The sequence below is a fragment of the Passer domesticus genome, chromosome 3 (genome assembly GCF_036417665.1).
Source record: "Passer domesticus isolate bPasDom1 chromosome 3, bPasDom1.hap1, whole genome shotgun sequence".
Lineage (NCBI taxonomy): Eukaryota > Metazoa > Chordata > Aves > Passeriformes > Passeridae > Passer > Passer domesticus.
In genome coordinates, this window is record NC_087476.1 from 92,256,021 (window position 1) to 92,274,998 (window position 18,978).

Below are 18,978 nucleotides of genomic sequence, written 5' to 3' on the forward strand. Positions count from 1 at the left end.
AATAAATAACAGAGCTAAAAATGCTCATGATTTCCAAATGAAAAGTCTGTTCATTCTCATAATAATGCAGAGGATTGATACCAGAGTAGTTTATAATTCAATGATATCAAAATATTCACCCTTTTTTTTCACAAGAACATTTATTTTTTTAAGTACTTTTGAAATGACTGCATTTAAAGCATCAACAGAGTATCTCAGATCCATTGACAATAATGCAAAGATTGAACTGCTGAAATTTCTGGTTGTGTTGACATTCCAGACTGAATACCATGTTGATGTTTGGGGGTTGGTTTGAGTTGTTTTGGTTTTTTTAATATAAAAAATTTCACTGAACTTGAAGCCAAATTCAATCAATTTTTCCAGATTAATTTTTTAAAATAATCCCCAAGGAATAATATATGTGTTACATGGCTGCTTTTCATTTTGTTTTGACAGTCCATAATTATGATAGATCTTCAGCTGCTGAAGAATAACCCTGTGGATGTTGAACTTTAATATGTTGCTTCAGACTTATTTCTGGATCACATATTGAAATTTTATATTGATTAACACTCCTGGGTTCTAAATGGCAAACTTCTCAGTAGCCAAAAATTGTTAAAGAAAAAGTTTTTGCAGAGGTACAGTACCAACATGAATAGCCACAGAATTCACTTGTTTAAAATAACACATTTTATAATCATTTGTGGTTTGACCACTAGTCCATGAAATATGGCAACAAGACCAGCAAATTTTATTACATCATTTTATCTAATTAATTCTGTATTCACATAAAACCCTCCATGTTTATTACCTTTTCAAATTACAGGGTACATTTTTCTTTACAGATAATCAGACAATACATAAAATTAAGGATTTGTGAAATGATAAACCTTTGCATTTGTAAAGAATAAAGGACTCTAAAATGTATAGCTGCAAACATTCATATTTTATTAATTTGACCAAAGATTTATATTCTTCTTCTTCTGTGGCTCTTAACATTTGTTGTCAAGCAGATTGTCAGTCTTGATTGCTCATTGCAGCTTGTTGATGCTTAACCTGTCTGTTGTCTGAAACACACTCCCTAATTTGTGTTGCACTTTTTTACAATGAAACCTGTGTTTTGTTGCTCCTCCGTGTGGGCTGGGGCAGTTTTAAAGCTACTGGAAGCTGTTACAGCTCTAGCAAAGTTGGAAGACTTTTCATACTAAGTCTCTGTATTTTAAACAGGGATCTGTTTTATGTAGAAATTTTAATTATCATCACATATCCTGACCTGCATATTTGCTTTTACAAACAAAGAACAGAAAATGAGAGCCAGTTTCCTTTTTTTTGGTTTTTTTTTTAATCAGTGAAAACTTTCTTATAAAGCAGTATCTTCTTTTGCTATGCATTGCTTATTTAAATTTTCCAGCGTCTCCTTAGTATCCCATCTGAAATATAATTCTAAAATCTTCAAGTGATCCTGAACCTCTTAGGTGAGATAAAATTCAGAGCACAGCAGACCCTGTTCGTTGTGCTGGTTCCCTGACAGGGTTTGGCTGCTGAATTTAGCTGGCTGGTGTGTGCATATGTCCACTTCCTGGAAGGTGTTCAGATCTGATAAGATTTTTGTAGTTGTTACCCAAAAGGGAAGAGACGAGTGTTTTGAACCCATGAGGACTTCAGTTTTACTTTGGAATAGGAACATCAATTCCTTTACAGGCATGAACTGCAATATATTATATGAAAAAGCTGTGCCTTTTCTTTTAAATACATGGATATCAAGATAGGAACCTTACACTACAAGGATTTTAATCTTTCTCAAACTTGCTACTATGTACACCAATATAAGCCACTGTACAATAAGAATTAATATCACATTTTTTTATGGCTCATCCCTACACTGATAAGACTGTTTAATCATCAGTCAACCAAACTAAATTTTTTTTGGTGGGTACTCATCAAGACAATATTGTTTTTGAGCTTTACATCAAGGAAAAGAATAATCTTCTATTCATTGTGATATTTGGGATGACGCTTCCTATGGAACTTTAGAAGGAAAATACCCTAGAGAGCTTTCCATTTCAGGGACTTCATTAATGATCAAGTACTTTTAAGTGACATGCAGTACCTTGAAGGATTACAGCCAATATATTGTTTCCAATAAATCAGTCCTAGGCTTTGAACCTTGTATATAATGTATGATTAACCCTGGAAGTTCAAAAGTCATTGACATTGGTTTCCATTTTAGATGAACCAAAATGCTGGATCACAATTTTACAAGCTGTCTTCATTTTTCTCAAGTTTTATTCTATTTGTGTTTCATTTAATTTGTTCCAGCTGTGAATGTTTCCAGGAGAAACTGCCCATCAAGTCTTTTATTGTATAGAGTTCAAATGTAGAGAGATTAGAGATGAGCCAGTTTGCCTTCACTTTCAAGGCTTTTGGCCTTGAAATGCTGCACTTTGAAGTAGAGTGCTGCACCCCCATGTCTGCATAAACATGTCTCTAGAAAGTTTTACAATACAGTTTCAACTGTTTAAAAATATGTTTATTTTTGACTACACATATAATTCATATTTTGTAAAGTTTCACTAAAAAAACCACTGGTCTCTTGAAAGTAAGATGACATACATTACTAGAAGTCAGGCATCCTAATTACCCTATAAAATTCTGGTTTAAGGCTACCATGAAGATTATTTTATTTCAACTTGGTTGGTAAGGAAAATAAAGTTTACACACTGATCACCATACAACAACGAAAAGAGAAAGAAAAAAAACTAACCCAAAAAACCCACAAACAAACACCAAAAAACCCACTGCAGGATCTCTCCTTTGTGGGTTTATATACAGCAGATTGCAAATATTTTATTATAACTCAAATTAAAAAAGAACATTAGGTCATTCTGTTCACATTTTGCCATATAAAAACTGAACACAAACTGTTCAAAAAAACATAGTATGACTTAAGATAATCTCCACAGACTTATTCCTTTACACAGTTATTTTCATTAGAGTTATGTTTTTACACTGGGAAAGGATTCTTCATCTAAAAAAACACTTCATAAAGGATGAAACATTTTGTTTGTGTACCGTATATAGCCTGGATCTTGAAAACTTCCTGTCCTTAATTGCTTATGCAAAAATGATTCATGGTGCAAATTGGTATTCACAAGTTATTATGTGCATTAATTTATGTTTTTCCTTTGTACAGGAATCTAAAGATTAGAATTATAGGTGGTTCTGAAACACATTTTATTTTGTCTTGAAATCAAGATTGCAAAATATTTTATATTCACATTCTGTATGGATTTTAGGCTATTGTCATCATGATGATGGTTTGGGCGTTTTGTGGAGGAGGGTTGTATCTTAGAGTATTGGTTTGGTTAAACACAATATGTGGACAAAAGACAAAGAAAGTTTTAAGGAGTTTTGAGATAACAGTATTTTTCCCAAGCATTCAAAACAGCACATGAAAATCTGTAGGGTTAAGTTTATAGGTGGGGTCTTTAACCTATTTTAGCTAAAAAAAAAAATAAATTAAAAAAATTAAAATTGGAGCAAAATAGAAAAAAATAGCAGTTTTATACTTAGAAATGATTTTGATATTGCCAAAATAACTTTTCATTAGAAGATGAAATGTCATTTTCTTCAATGTCTATGTTTGGATTAAAGTCTGAAATTTTAATTTTGTCAAGGAGGAAATTTTTTGTGAGGAATAAAAAAACCCCAAACATTTCAACTGACTATAATATATAATATATGCAGGATATATATAGGTACACATGCAGGAATACAGAGCCAGCATCTCCACGGCTGTAAAACATCTAAGTGTCTCTGAAGTCACAACTTGCCTAACTAACATCAGCTGTGAATCTCACCTAAGAAAGAAATTTTTGCTGATCTCATATTCACCTCTCTATGGAATGCTGGAGCAGGTTTCTGAGCAACATGATTTTGATAGAAAAGGCATAAATATGTAATAGTGTAGGGAACTACAGAGCTAATCTTTGAACACACTAGTGGCAAGAAACAGAGGTATGGCTGTAACAGCACTCAACAATAGAGTCTTGAAGGGAAAGTCAAGCTTGTCTGTAAGAAAGCTACTAAAATTCTTTCCAGGTCTTCAGAAAAATTGTGATTGCAATGAATTTCTTTAAGACTACTTAAGACTAAGACCACTTAAAATAATAATGACTCCGAGGTCTCAGGGAAGAACCTTCAATATACTGGTTACTGATCAATGAGGCAGGTTTATTTGAGTGAGCAATTCCAGGGATGTGTTTTCTAGGTGGTACTCATTTCACTTCTAAAGCCTTTCACAGTTACATATATAAAAGATAAAAGATGCCTCTACAGCACAGTAAGAGTAAACGCAGTATTTTCAGGCAAGCACACAAATTTCAGCTGTGCTGATGACTCTGAACTTTCATGTTAGCATGAAAGCTTCCTGTTGATATTTATTGGTACCCAAATTTATAAAGCTGTACCTTGATGTGTTTTAGTATCTAACTGCACATTTCTATGTAGCAGCCTTCCAGAATTATATTGAACAACACTATTAAGCAGTACTACACAAGAAATGTAGTGAGCAATATTTCAGAACCTAACTTGATTCGTTTGCATTTTCTAGTAACATTGGAGAATACACCATTTTGCCAAGTGCAACTCACACTTCTATATTTTACTTTCTTTGGTATGCTCTGGGCTTTTTACAGTTGTTTTTAAAACTTTCATTGAGGTATATCCTTCCATAAGGATTGCAGAATTTAAGATGATGAAGAGTCCCATCTGACAGGGAGCAGGTACTCTTGTTTTCCAGTGCTTGCTCCAGGCCACTTCAAATGATGGAATTGTACAGTTTGTCTTAAGAGAACTCTCACTATGATATCTATGTTTAAGATATGTGGGGCAGGGAGGAGTTCAGGGAGGGACAATCTGTGCTTATGAGAATGTAACTTCAGGTGGATGGAGTTGAGCTGAATGTATATAAAATTTGGAGAGCTCCCCCACTAACCTACCAGGAAACATAAATATATATCTCAATCCCTGATTTCTTATGCTGATCTTGTAAAATACAATACTTGCTTCTACTTACAGTTTGTTCCAGAGAAGAGATTGATTGTGACCTAAAGTCCTTGCGTATAACATTTGGAGGTTCACTTCTTGCACTTATTTGTGAACTCTCAAATTCAGAGAAATGCCACTGACTTCACTGGGTTTACAGAAGATTTGTGTGCTTCCTCAAAGATCAGAATCAGGCCTCAAGGTTTTTTTGTCCTACAGACCTATATTCTTCATCTTTCCTGAGTCACAGAACCAGCTCTACTTTGTTGCAAAGCATAAAAGTGGCAGTGATTCTCCTTCAGCATATAATTTGGTTATCTGAGTTAAAAATGGAGATACTTCAGGCAAGAAGCTATGAATGCCTCTGTGAATCATTTAGATATTGGAATCTTTGAAAAACTGCTACATGTTGCTTACAATGCTTTAGGATATAATTACAGGAATGATAGATCTCAGTGTTACGCCCATTTTTTTGTTCTGCTTTTTTGTGGGAAGGCAAACTGAACACCAAACTGGTCTGGTTGAGGACTTCTTAATCCTCTTTTGTTAATTTTGTTCTCTCAAATTTGAAACATCACTCCCTTTCCTTGCAAGGTGCTCAAGGCAGATGGACATCCTTCCTGTCTGAATGGTGACGGGCTTTCTCCGGGCTGGTGAGAATGTTGTTCCACAGAACCATCCAGTCAAGGAGGACAAGCGAAGGGACCTTCCACCATTCTCTTCTAAGACAAAGCTTAGCAAGTAAGTACAACGGAATGCAAGTTGGGTCAATTTAAGAATTCAGCAGAGAGGCTTCTACTGTACCTAGCAGACCGGAACTTGAGCTCATGGTAGCATTGCACAAAGCTGTGATAAATGAAAGTGATTGGCAGGGCTAATAAAACGATGCCACTAACCACACAAATTCCTCCAAGAATCCTTCCAGGTACAGTGATGGGACACATGTCACCGTAACCAACTGTGGTCATTGAGATGATCACCCACCAACAAGCAGCAGGAATGCTGGCATAATCCTTATTCTTTGTTCCCAAGTCCAGCCCATTTTCAAGAAGCTGTGAAAGTGCACTGAAAATTGCCATAGCAACACAGATAAAGACAAGTAGCATCACCATCTCTCTGTAACAACGCTTCAGAGTCAGACCAAGTGTTTGAAGGCCAATGAAATGACGGGCCAGTTTAATCACCCAAAAGATTCTCATCATTCTTAAGACCCTCAAGGTGACTCCAGCCCTCTGAAGCTGTGAATTTTCCCCTGTGAAAACTGTCATTAGAACAGAGATGTAGTACGGGGTAATTGCCAGCAAATCAATGATGTTGAGAGGTCTTCTGACAAACTCACACTTGTTTTTGGAGACGATGAACCTCACAATGCATTCTGCAGTGAACCAGCCTATGCAGATAGCTTCAATTATCCTGCCAAAAGAAACAAAGGACAGCATTTATGCTCTGAGCAAAGTCTTCAGGGGATATTTGGTTTGTTCACAGATAATACCAAAGTGACACTTAGACCTCCACAGACAACAAACAGAAAGGCATGCCATCCTTATCCTGCACCTGGCAATGGATTTCAGCAATTAACCTGAGGATCTAGTGAGAGTTTAAACTGATAAGTGCTAAGAACTCACTCACTGATCATTTTCTTTGAATTACGGATCACTACTAGTCATAGTACTGGGCAAATATGCCAACAAAAACTGGAATCCTACAGGAAATGATAGGACATAAATGGCAATGTGTAACCTCATCTAGAACAGCTGAGTTTGGGCTGGGTTTTTTGTTGTTCTTGATTGAGTTTTGGGAGATTTTAATTATTTTTTTTAAGTCTGTGAGGCCTGATCCACTTGGGAATGCCAAAGATTGTAGATCAGTGAACTGTCTGGTTATGAGCAGCAACATACAGAACCAGACTGCTAAACTAAAATGGAATTTCAGGGTTAGAGTAGGCAGAAATAAGTATTTGCATTGGATGATTCATGCATATTAGTTCTTTAGGAACCAACCTAAACCAGTCTATCTGATCTGCATCCCAACCAGAGGCTTACCTACATTCAGACCTATATAGGTATTGCCACTAAACAAAAATGGTATTTTATTTTTCGGTATTGCATCCATAAAGTACTAAGCTTGTGTCCTACCATTTACCACTATGCTCTGCATTACTGAATTTTTTCTTTTGCTGTAAGTCCACTGTAAATGGAAGTAATGTAAGTCAACTTTTGCTGTAAATGTAAGTCCTGCTACATTGCAGCAAAAATGTCAAGGTAAATAGATGTTAAGGTAATAGGCAAGATCCTCTTCTTGCCAAATGTAAAAGAAATCCTGGAAGGGGATTTCAGTATGTTCTTAAATATTTTCAAGTCCTAGTGCATTGAATGAGACTTGAGAATATCTCAACTTGAAACAGAGGGAAGGTAGAAACAGAAGGTAAAAATGTCGCTAAGATTATTTAGAAACTGTTGTGCACGTGGTCACAAATGTCCCTAAGATTTCAGACTGTGCTCACTTTTTTAATACATGAGGGCATGGAAGACAATCTTCCCCTAATTTCTCCATTTATTTTTTTAACCCATAGTTTGAGCAAAGACAAAGCTCATCACTGATACCTTCTCTTATCAACAGCTCTGAAACCAAACTGGTGTGAGATCAGAGATTCAAAAATACTGCCAGGAAATACAACTAGAGTTTTTTGCTACTGCGAGGACTTTAACAAGGTAGTGTCTGTTGAAACATTTTGAATTGCAAGTGAAAATCCAACTGTCATTTCAAACCTGAAATTTTTCTTCCCTCATACATCTGTAAAATTTCTTACCAATTCTGAAATCTGTTGTTATTAATAAGTTAGTGGCCTGTTAGAAAGACGGTATTCTTCTCTAACTGATGTAATTATAGACTCTTTAAACTAACTTTTCAATAGATGTTTTACACACTAAAATTTTATTTATTTTTCATTAATTTTTTTCATTCATTCTCTTTAGTTTTAAGCTGAAATTGGAAGAAACAGTCACTTGGTGTAAAGTCATAGCATGCATTGTAATTTTAGCCACAGTAAATTAACATAAATTAATTACTTAAATATTTAGTCACACAAAATTGGACCTTTTTTTTTTTACCAGTAACAATGGGAGTTCTGTAAGCAAGTGGTCTTTCTTCATAAAGGGCTTTGAGAACACTAGTTCATGTTAGCACCATTTGATGGAAAGACTTTTGAAATTCAAAACCAGTTTGCTTTTAAGAATTAGGTGTTCTCTTAAAAACTAAGCTTTTTGAAACTTCCTTTATGTTAGAAAATAAATCAAGAAAAAAAGCTTAATGGATAAGTTTTCTTAAATTCCTTTTTTACTTATGGTGAGGAAATCCCTAAGATTTCCCCAGTACAATCAAACAGCAAGATCGTGGTAAAGGACAAACTGATGATGTCTGAATGTACTTATATGTTGGCTAGTTGAGATCTCATGTAACCATTAAAAGAGGATAGAAAGTTGTAGCCAGGAATATTCAACAACTCCAACAGACTTTTTCTTTGCATTTTGTGAGATTTCTGTGGTAGTGTTGTCTGTCTCCTATGACATAAAGCATTTAAATGAAAAAGAAATTTGTAATGATACAATTTAAAGCTTTTTCACTTATTATTTCCTCCTGATAATGTCAGAAACATGACTCTTCTGTTTTCTAACCCCTTAGACAGGTTACCTCTGGGTTGAGATTTAAGGAAGTTAAGGTCCTGATCATTGTGATACAGTAGAAATTTTCTTCACAAATTAATATTAATTCAGTGGTCAGATAATTTTGCGGAATAGTTGTACAAGTAAAAGTCCATTAAATATGATAAATCCATTGTTTTACTCTGGCAGTTCCTGGGACAAGAAGTATTGTAAATCAGATATACTCCAGTATACACTATACTTCAGGAAGGACTGAAAAAGTATTTTCTTGTAGAACAGATTTGAAGCAAGCTAAGGAACATCAATGACGCAAAAATGACAAAGCGAGATCAAGGCAGTGGGGGATACATTAACGCCACTCCATTTCAACTTGCACTTCCACTTCTCCATTTTGCATCCATCCTTCTTTCCCCTGGCTGGGGAGAAGATAATGAAGAAGGGTGTCCCTTATTTTTTTCCTTCCTCTACTTACTTTTCAGCCATCAGTGAAACATTTTTCATTTTTCCTCTCTTGTCACTCCTTTTTTGCCTGTGTAGATAGATTTTGGCAGTACTGGTGAATCATACAAAAATGAGTGCTTTGGTGAGAAAAACTAGAAACCTCTGGCATGTTGGGAAATCTGGAGTGCTACATTGTACATTTCCCTTTCAGATCAAATCTCCCTCTCCTTGCAGTGACTTATCTTTATAGTTAACCTTATCAGTGGATAAATAACATCTAATAAGGAAAGCAATTTTAACAGTTAGTCCTTAAGAGAACTTAACAGAGTATGAAGTTAAAGCCAAATAAAAGGCATATACTCAGAAGACTAAATTACCTGTATTTTTTATAATCAATTCTTAAAATATTTTCTGCATATTCACATGAAAGACTGCTTTTATTGTCTATGTTTGGAATAATGCTGTATTAAAATCTATAACTACATAATTAAATAATGCCTTTATTTGGTAAAAATGTAGTACCTGCTTTATAAATTTCCATCCCAGTTTTTGGTTGTTTTTTTTTTTTCAGTTTTAAAATAGCTGGTATCCAAAAAGGAGAGGGGTAATTAAAAACAAAGTCATGAAGTATTTCCTTAAAGGTTCCCCAAAAATTTTATGAATAATCACAGAAAATACTAAGTCCTAATTTTTATTCAGTTACAGGCTATTCCTAATCAAACTTAGTGTTAATTGTCCCAGACCAAAGCACATAAAAGGGGGTTTTGCTCACAAAATTTTAAGCTGCTTGGTACTTAGCAGTCTTTCAAGATTGCTCTCATGAATCTTTTGTCCATAAACAGAAAATCAAGCCTTTGTAAGCCTCATTCCTACTGTAATCCTATCACTCTTCAGTTTTCTGTTCCATATGATAACTGTCTCTCAGAATAAGCTACTTTATGTACAATGAGTTAAACCATTTCAGGAACCATCTTTTTCAATCACTAACAAGTTTAGTTTTTTATTACTAAAAAAGAAAACTATGTTGTAGCTATCCTAGAATTTCAGCTTAGCAATATTCTTTGCCTCAGCTTGCCAATTCGTATACTTTCAATATCCCCTGGTGAGTTGGCTGAAATCGAGCCAAAATATTCCTTAGTGGCATTATTATCTATTAAGCTTGTAAATAAAACATACACAGCAACAGGACACATGAGGAAAACAGATGATATGATTAAAGACAGTATATGACAGGATTAAAGACTGTCAGCACTGATTTGTTAAATTGTTGCTAAAGCCTATTTCCATGTAAAGTGCATTAAACCAGAAAAATGTCCAAGCAGTAGCTAGAATGATCAAATTCCTGCTCAGGAAGACTCCTAAGTGATTTCAGCAAATGTTCGGGGGTTTTTAATCCTTTTGAAATCAAGGGCTTCCTTCTCACTACAAACTGTGGAGTAAAGGCCACAGAACAGCTAGTTTCCCTGAATTAAAAACCCTGCTGGCTTTTTTTTTTTCTATTCTGTTCCTGCTTTAGTAGAAATTATATGTTGCCATGCATTAAACTCTAGTGCTTTGTGTGGGAGGCTGTAATGACCCATGACTCCCCAGGGAAGGGGCAAATCCCTTTCACAGATCAAAGAGAAGACCTGGACACAAACATCCCTAGCCCTGAGAACCTCAGCATCTTCACCCTATATGTTGAACATGACTGGCACTTAGCCCTGGTGAGTTTAAGGCTTGGCTGTGCCCAGGCAGTGACATACATGTGTTCTTTGTTTCACCTCTGTTTTTCAAAGAACTGGTATATTCAATAGAAGAATCTATGCCTGTGTTTTTAACCTAGGTCTTTGGTTCCATTCTCTATCTTCAGCCCATTGTTTTAACCTAGCAAAAATGTGATATTCAAGTTAGATCTTGTCCAGGAAAGGAGTTTTTACTGTTTTTTGAAGAGATGTTGAACATGAACATTCAGGTGTTCTGAAATTCCACCACTATGAAGGAATAATATTTTTGGTATGTCTAAAATTCAAGTGCAGTTTTTTAGGCTGATATTTTGCAAAGATTTAAAAAGCCCACTGGCTCGTGATGAGAGATGCTGTTTGGAGAAACTACTGTGTTTATTTGCTTTTGCTTAAGAATGCAGAAATCATGTAGGCTTGATAAATCAGTGATTATTTCTCTACAAACCTAATCATGATTATTAAGTGAAAGGGGACAACCATCTCTTCTTAATGCTAACAAGCTACTCATATTCAGCATTAGAAAAATAGTTTTAAGGCAGGTATAGATGGAACTGTGCTGGCAGTAAGTCAAGCAGCTTCAAATGATTTCCTATTACAGGCTTGAGAAGCTCTCCCTAGAAGATTACGCTCCCAATCAGTGTATGGACAGGTCCCTGAGCAGACTCACAGCATGCATCTGTTGGCACAGTTCAGAGGACAGCAAAGATGACTTAAAATTGCCAGAAGCAACAGAAGGCATTCCTGCTGTCTCCTCCTAAACTCTGCAAATCTAATGCAAGTCTTTAGCTCTGGTAAGTGGAACTTGCCAAGGCAGGGAACGGAGCAAAAATCTTAGAATGAAATAAATTTAATAACTCATCCCTCATCCTCAGAACACGCCTGGGAAAGGCAATCCCTCTGCAATCAGGGAATTGTATTTTAGTGCCTGTAATATCCATGAAATTCCAAGGTCAGATTTTCCATCCCTTTCTCCTTGAATAAAGCTTACTCCTGGAGTTCTCTGTTGCCTTCTGAAGGGTGTTATCCCAAAGGATCAGAAATAGCCATGGGCTCTTCATCCTTTGACAGCGTGGTCACCATGAAAAGGCATAATAATGTAATGGTTTGTGAAAAAAAGTTTGGTGGATTCAATTCCTCTTCTGCTAAAGGGATGATCATACATGGAAATCAAATACATTTGGTGTTAGCTAGCAGCCCCAGTAGCCCTCACTGCAAACCTCTTTTTTTGTAGATGCCAGAATGAGTGATCCCCTCACTTGCTGAGATGATGTCCAGGCTGAGAACACACTGCTGGTCAGCTGCTTTCAGTACAGCTGTCCAAAGCCATTCTGGGAATGGTTACCATGGGAGTCAGCCACAGAAATTATCCATGTGGCACTTTTCTGACATAACACACTGAGGCAAGGGCAGGAGAGCTTATTGTGAGAGACTGAAAATATCAGAGTTGCTGGGTTTCCTGAGGTGTTCTCACCTCACCTCTGAGGCTTATGCTGAGCTGAATAACTGACTGCATCCAAATGTACAGACTACGGATTTCTAGATTAGCCCATTCAATTTTCACTCCTAAAACTTCTCAAAATATGTTTTTGGAATAATGCACAATTTTCATGCTAATAATTACGGTGCTATGTGAGTCAAAACTCACTTGAGTGCAGCAATAATGTAACAACTTATCTTGTGAAAAAATTTTACATCTTTGTATTACTATGTTAGATAGAATTTCTTTATTGTGATGAGGAACATTGTTTAATAAAAAAATAATTTGGTTTCAAACTTTTAAATACATCAGAAACAAGTGGACAGATTTTTAAAAGCCTTCTTACCTAAGAGAGACTGTATTGCCAGAGTATGCAATCCCAGAAACTTCCATGGGATTTCTGTGGTCAGGCTTTCAAATAAACCACTTAGCTACTTAAGTTTTGCAAACCCAACTATTTTTAAATGAAATAACTACAAAGTAAAGAAATCATAAACGTATAAAGGCAAATAAAGTCAGATGACAACTGGGCATGTTAGGTCCAATCCTATGGCACATGTCAGTAGTGATAACTAAACTGGACAACTCACTTAAAAGCAGCTGTAGCTAACATGCTCTTTTCCAGCTACAACAGACTTTTTAGCAATGAAGCAGCATCTGCAAAAAGAGAGGAGTGGCTCCACCTTGGTGGTCACCTGTGGACAGAGAGGCACATATTTGTGTCTGTTTTCCATGTGTCTGCCCTCAGATTGGGATCGGTTCCTGTGCAGTCAGTGCACGGGTTAGATGACCCAGTCTGTACTGGTGCTTATACGTGACAGACTTTTGTGACATTGGTAGAAACTTTTCTATTTTTTTTTGTTGCAATAACATGGAATACTACAGTTGGTACAGAAGAAACTCACCCCATCATTCATAGCTGTCCTTCTGGTTCTAAAAGGAGCCTTCACTGCCCTGGGAACTGTTTGGCTGTATTGCACCTTACAAGTACTTAGGACCTTATCCTTCTAACACTTGGCATACAATGTGCAATAGTTCAGAAGAGTAAAAGAAGAGTAAAATTAGGGTCTTGAAGACAAAGACCCTAATTTTGAAAGAAATATGAAAGAAACTATGAAAGAAAAATTACACATCCTATGCCATGTTCCTCTGCAAGCTGAACTCTTTCTTGCAAGAGAAAACTTGTGGTTGATTCCCACGCCATGAAGACGTGAGCAAAGACATGACCGATGTGGTTAATGCTATTGTAGTGCTGCATCTATTTTCCCATGCCTCTTGGGAGTATCTCAGCAATTTGCTGCTATACAGAGATCACCCACAGCATCTACTCTTTGAAATAACCTTGCTAAGCTTTTTAACTGGAAGAACCTTTAGGACCTCCTTTTGACATATCTGAATCTAAGCAGGAATCAACAGCTTCTCCCACTGCATCTGCTTTCTTTTTGTTCAAACAATTAATTCTTTGGCTCAACTACAATGAGAAATACAGGTGCAGTTTTCCATTAAGCTAATGGAAACTATGAAAATACTTTCCAAGGAATTAATCTGGCTACTCAGATATAATATATCACATTCCAATTAACTCTATGGTAAAAGATGATGATTTCATAATGACAAGGCTGCAATTTCACTGTAGTGCCCTTTCAGAAGAGCAGAAGCTGAAAACTTTTTGTTGAATATCCTGTCTGATTTTTAAAAAGGGAAAAGCTGGCAAATACCAGAAATGTTTACTTCTTTCTTTATACGTTGGTTTTATTTATGGGAGAAATTCTACCAGACTGGTCTCAATTTTGTTCTCTAGGGAAAAAGGAAGAGGAAGGAAAGAGAGAGGGAACAGAAGAGTGCAAGAGTTGCATCAATGTAAACCTAATCTGAGGTCACAAGAAGATGGAAAACGTTTGTTCTTACTAGTAAGGCTCAGGATTGAGCCTTGTACCCCATGCCCTGTTTTCTGCAACTGTTTTGCAGTGTTTATTGTGCTTAAAGGAAATGTAAACATCTGTTACATTTATACACTGGGGTGCTTGAATGATGCATTTGCAAGAGTTTGATGTACAGTTTGATAATCTCCTGTGTTCCTCACGCAGAGGATCTGAGAGGTAAAGGGAGGAGGGGGATAAGGCTGTTCCCACATACAGCATTTTATCGGAGCACAATCGTAACAGGCACTTCATCTGCTCTAGCAGAAGGACCTGTACGAATACATTCAGACTACTTACAGCATTTGTCTTTTCCCAAAGCTAAAGACAAAGGAATTGCATTCTTTTGGGGGATTATTTTCCTTTTTTTTTTTTTCCCAATCGTAAGGCATAAATTGATTTCCGGAGTGTCTGAAGTTCTCTGTGTGGTCCCGTGTCTCCTTAAAGGGGGCAATAAGAGCTCCAAGAGCCTTCACGGAGGGAGGCACCCTCACTGCGAATAGGAGCTGTATCCCGATGGCCCCGCTCCGCTGCCAGCCTGCCCAGACCCGAGCTCGCCGCCGGCCCCAGCCCGCCGGCAGCGCGGCCGCTCCGGGCGTCCCCCGCCCGTCCCTGCGCTCGGGCCACGGGTGCCCGGCAGAGCCCGGCGGGAGCCGGAGCTGCGGAGCAGCGCCACTCCCCCGACACCCCGACATCCCTCCCCGGGCCCCAGCTCAGGGCCGGGGTTTTAAGGCGCGCAGACGATCTCCACCGGTGGAGGCTACAGCCACGGACCATCAAGACAAGGGGCAGGAAGGACACACTGGACGGGACACACGGGGACCGGACAGCGGGAAAATAAAGGATCCTCCTACCCTGAGGGCTCCCTCACTGACTCTGCTGTGTACCTGCTCTGCTCCTCCATGCTGCGATTCTCCGGCGCCCGCCACTCGGGCAGAGTGCTGGCGCACAGCACCACCATGGACACAATGACGAAGAGGATGGAGACGGTGGCCAGGACCTGGGCGGCCACGGAAGACGTGGGCTCCTCAAAAGTCCTCCTCATCCTCTCGAGCCACTTCCTGCCCTCGGCTCCCGGCGGCCGCCGGCCCTTGCCCTCGGGGCCGCCATTCGGCTCCTCCGCCGCATAGTAGGTGCACGTCTCGGACATGCGGTCGTCGAGGCGGCGCTGGCAGCAGTAGTCGAGGTGGGAGCCCTCCAGCCCCCAGTAGATCATCTCGTTGTAGAAGGAGAGCTCGCACATGTGCGGCACGAAGCGCAGGTGGCCGTGCCGGACGTACAGCATGATGAAGCCGAAGGCCTCCGAGTGCCTGTCGAAGAAGTACTCGTTCCGCTCCCGGTCGTAGTCGTCGCACACCTCCAGAACGTCCTGCTCCGAGAGGCAGCCGTGCAGGCGGCTCACCCGGCGCAGCGGGAAATCCTTCAGCACCTCCCGGGAGAAGGAGTACCGGGTGCCCCCGACGTTCAACACCACCGAGGGACCGCGGCCAAAGTTCATGGCTTGGGCGGGACGGAGGAGGGGAACGGCGGGCAGGGCAGGGCGCCGAGGCGGGGGGCAGCGCGGGCGGCAGCGGCTGCCCCGGCTCCGGCTCTGCGCGCACCGCTGGCGGCTCCCGCTCGGCGACGGGGCGGGCAGCGGGCGGGGAGGGAGGCAGGGGGGGAGGGACAGCGGGAGAGACGCGGCCGCGGGCGCCCCAGCGGCCGCGCAGGAGCGGAGCGGGGCGATGCCGCTCGCAGGTGCGGGCGCGGCTCAGCGCCGGCGGGCGGACGCCTCCGCGGGGCCCCGCCGGGGCGGGAGCGGGGGCGCGGCCGCGGGCATGGCGGGGCCGGGGAGCTCCGCGCCCGGCGCCGCTCCGCTGCGCTCCACCGGGGCCGGCTGGCGGGCGGGCGAGCGAGGGGCGGCGCGGCGGCGCCGGGGTGGGGACACGCCTCCTCCCCCGCCCGCGCACACCGAGCGGAGCGGGACTCCCGCTGCCCCCCGCCCTCCGCGCACCCCTCCCGGCACGGGGCTTGGGCGCAGCGCGGGGACCCGCCAGCCCCGCTGTCCGCCCCGCCAAGCGGCGCTTGCACGAAGTTGTCCACTAAACGCAAGTAACACTTTGTGGGCGTTTTCCCCCCCCTCAAGAAAAGCTCGAAGTGAAGTGTGTTAGCACGATGCAGCTCGCTCCTTGTTCGCCGGAGCCGACGGCCAGCGCCTGTGTTTCCCAGCTCGTTTGTTTGCCCGCCGGGGCGCCGGGCGGTGCCGGTGCCCGGCAAGGGCAGGGCGGCGGCGGACAGCAGCGGCCGCAGCGCCGGGCTTCCCTGCAACACGCAGGGTTCTTGTCACAGGCAATCCGCCCCGGCCCTCCGCCGTGCACATCTGGGTAGGGAGACTCTACTCTTTTTCCTCCTCAGATAGTGCATAGACACCAGGAAGACCCGGTGCAATAGGCAGTCTTCCCTGCTTCTGCCCATCCTGGTCTCAGGTCTCTGTTCCCACAGCTTCCTGTGTCCTGCACCTGTTCTCAAGATTAAAGCAATTATTAGCTGCCCCGACCCTGTCTGCACTCTAAAGCTTCGATTTCATTTGGCTGCATCAAGTACAGGGAATTAATTTCCACTACTGACGTTTTTTAAATTCATTTTTTTTATTCGAATATGACAGTTCTTCAAACTAAGGTGTTTTGTAGGCTCATTAACATCTGGAATATCTTGGGCTAAAAGCAGGCAAGACACAGCTCTCCCTTTCAATGAGACGTTTTCAAGTTATCGGGAGAAAGGACAGGTAAGTATGTCTTTCCAAACCAATGCCAAAGATTTGTCACTCAGGTGTTGTCTTTAAAAGGGCATCCAGGTTAAACCAATGTTTTCCCATCCCCGTTCTCAGTCGCTCTAGATGTATGCACTTTATGGGTTGTTCTTGCTGCCAAGTTACTTTATCAGCTGAGATTTCTAAGGCACATTTAGGCGCATCAAAATAAATGAATAGTTGTCTAATTGTGTAGTAAAAATTGGTTGGTTTTTTTAATGAGAATGATATTAAGCCCTACTATTTTTAAGCCTATTTGTCATCTTCTAAAATATACTTCTAGAGAGACTCTAATAATTAACGTCCCCGTTCCCAGCGGGAGAATCCCGCGGTCTCTGGCTGTCGTACAGTGCGGCCACGAGAGGGCGCGGTTGGTCATTGTTCCCTGTTTGTTTCCCGGTTTTCGCAAGAAACCCACCCAAACTCCACAACGCTGTCAAGTACGCACACCAGCGTGTTCTGGCACCGTAAGGTCATTTATGATGTCTGCTTAGTCATGCTGATGTCTGTTTTCATATAGCTGGAAAGGTTTTTCCTTCCAGCAGCTGCGTTCATAGAGCCATCAAATCGTTTCCCTTGGTAAAGACCTTTAAGATCATCAAGTCCAACTATTAACCCCACGCTGCCAAGTCCACAACTAAACCATGTCCCTAAGCACCACATCTACACATATTTTAAATGCCTCCAGGGATGGTGACTCAACCACTTCCCTGGTACAATTACAGTGTATTTTTCTGTTTGTTAATTTTATAAGCAGCAAACATTAAACTTCTTGTCCCTTCTTTGATGTATACCTTCTGTATTTCATTCTTTCAGGAACAATCACTAGAAAATCTGCTTAAAAAATTAAATAGCAAAACCTGACTAGAAGTCTGACGGTGCTAATGAGTTACCCAGGTGCTTTTGACTTTGCAATTTGTCAGGCTTCCTGCTCCATATGTTCTAACCATCCCTCACAGGGAGCTTGCAGAGGAAGAGAGCAGAGTACAAATAACGCAGCTTGAAGACACATATTTACTAACTCTATTGAAATATTTGAGTGTATGTTCTAGAAATTATTTCAAGAGGAGCAAAGCTTTGTGTGCTGTGTTAAGAAGCTGTCTGGCAGAACAGGTAAAATGCTGGTCTGACAAGACTTTAAAGTGCATTGCTTGATGAGGCATTGTGAGTTGATTAATGCCTATTCCTATTTATGGTTTTCAGTTTATTTCAAATATAGAATATGATTATTTCCTCCTTCAGAATTGCACCATCAAATAGTCAATAGAAGCAAAACTAACCTGAAAACAGTGATATTTTCTTTTCCTCTGTAGTTTGACATGTTCATTAGTTTTTTAGTTATAACTGCTGACTTCCAGTCGAGGAGATTTGTTCTAGTGTGCTGGTGCCAACAAGTGTAAAGTACATCTTCTCAGAGCAGGAGCAGCAATTTATCAGGAGCAAAACCTCAGATTTTAGACAGAATTTGCAGGTTTTGAGTAGAAAAAAATAATTGAGTTCCTATTTCTTGACTTTGAGATTGGTTAGCCATTTGGAGTTGTGAAATAGCAGATTTGTTGTACTAGAGATGCCTAATTTTTGAGGAGACTTTATTAAGTGTAAACTATTTTTCATTTTTTGTTGGTGTTTAATTTTGCAACTGAATGTCTCAAGAAATTTGAAGAAATAGGAGACCCAAAACACTGAAGGCTTTGTGTGACCATAAGCAAAACTTTTAGTAATATATTAAGAGAAAGATATTTTTTAAGGCAATTCTGGTAACAAAAAAGTGTGTTTAAAAGTTCCATCTAATTTAAAAATGGTACATAACTGCTGAAGAAAAACTCAGGTGAGCAAATAAATTCATGGAGGTCAGCCTAGAAATTAGTCAAGAGTATTCACCCTATATGTTAAAAAAGTATGAGGCATAGAGGCAAACTTTAGAAGGACTTCACAGGCTAAT

General features: G+C 40.2%; 2 protein-coding genes across 10 annotated transcripts in view; one reads left to right on the plus strand and one right to left on the minus strand.

The window, feature by feature from the left end:
• Positions 1-18,978, plus strand: part of MTA3 (metastasis associated 1 family member 3) — a 300,754-nt gene that overhangs the window by 39,959 nt on the left and 241,817 nt on the right. For 3 of the 8 annotated variants that reach the window (XR_010359201.1, XM_064414383.1, XM_064414384.1), the window contains exon 1: positions 17,866-18,149. Coding sequence is in view for 2 of the 8 variants with exons in the window: in XM_064414387.1 (XP_064270457.1) it covers positions 5,685-5,766 (82 nt within the window). In the remaining 6 variants the exon portion in view is untranslated. Of the gene's footprint in view, positions 1-1,259; positions 5,767-17,865; positions 18,150-18,978 lie in introns of those variants that run through there. The other 5 variants (XM_064414389.1, XM_064414390.1, XM_064414387.1 and 2 more) reach the window with 4 other exon arrangements.
• KCNG3 (potassium voltage-gated channel modifier subfamily G member 3) lies at positions 5,766-15,997 on the minus strand. 2 transcript variants are annotated; one of them, XM_064414394.1, is made up of 2 exons: positions 15,136-15,997; positions 5,766-6,438 (listed from the first exon to the last, which is right to left on the minus strand). In XM_064414394.1, exons 1-2 carry the CDS (start codon positions 15,744-15,746, stop codon positions 5,793-5,795), a joined length of 1,257 nt encoding a protein of 418 aa, XP_064270464.1. In that variant the 5' UTR covers positions 15,747-15,997; the 3' UTR covers positions 5,766-5,792. The 2 variants fall into 2 exon arrangements, with proteins under 2 accessions (XP_064270464.1, XP_064270463.1); XM_064414393.1 differs by having other exon boundaries at positions 15,103-15,985.

Bases quoted from the DNA above. Each gene is read 5' to 3' on its own strand.
- KCNG3 (XM_064414393.1), bottom strand. From the start codon at position 15,746: ATGAACTTTGGCCGCGGTCCCTCGGTGGTGTTGAACGTCGGGGGCACC. The intron at 6,439-15,102 runs GTAGGAGGATCC...TTCTTTTGGCAG, and splicing joins TCAGTGAGGGAGCCCTCAGG to GATAATTGAAGCTATCTGCA.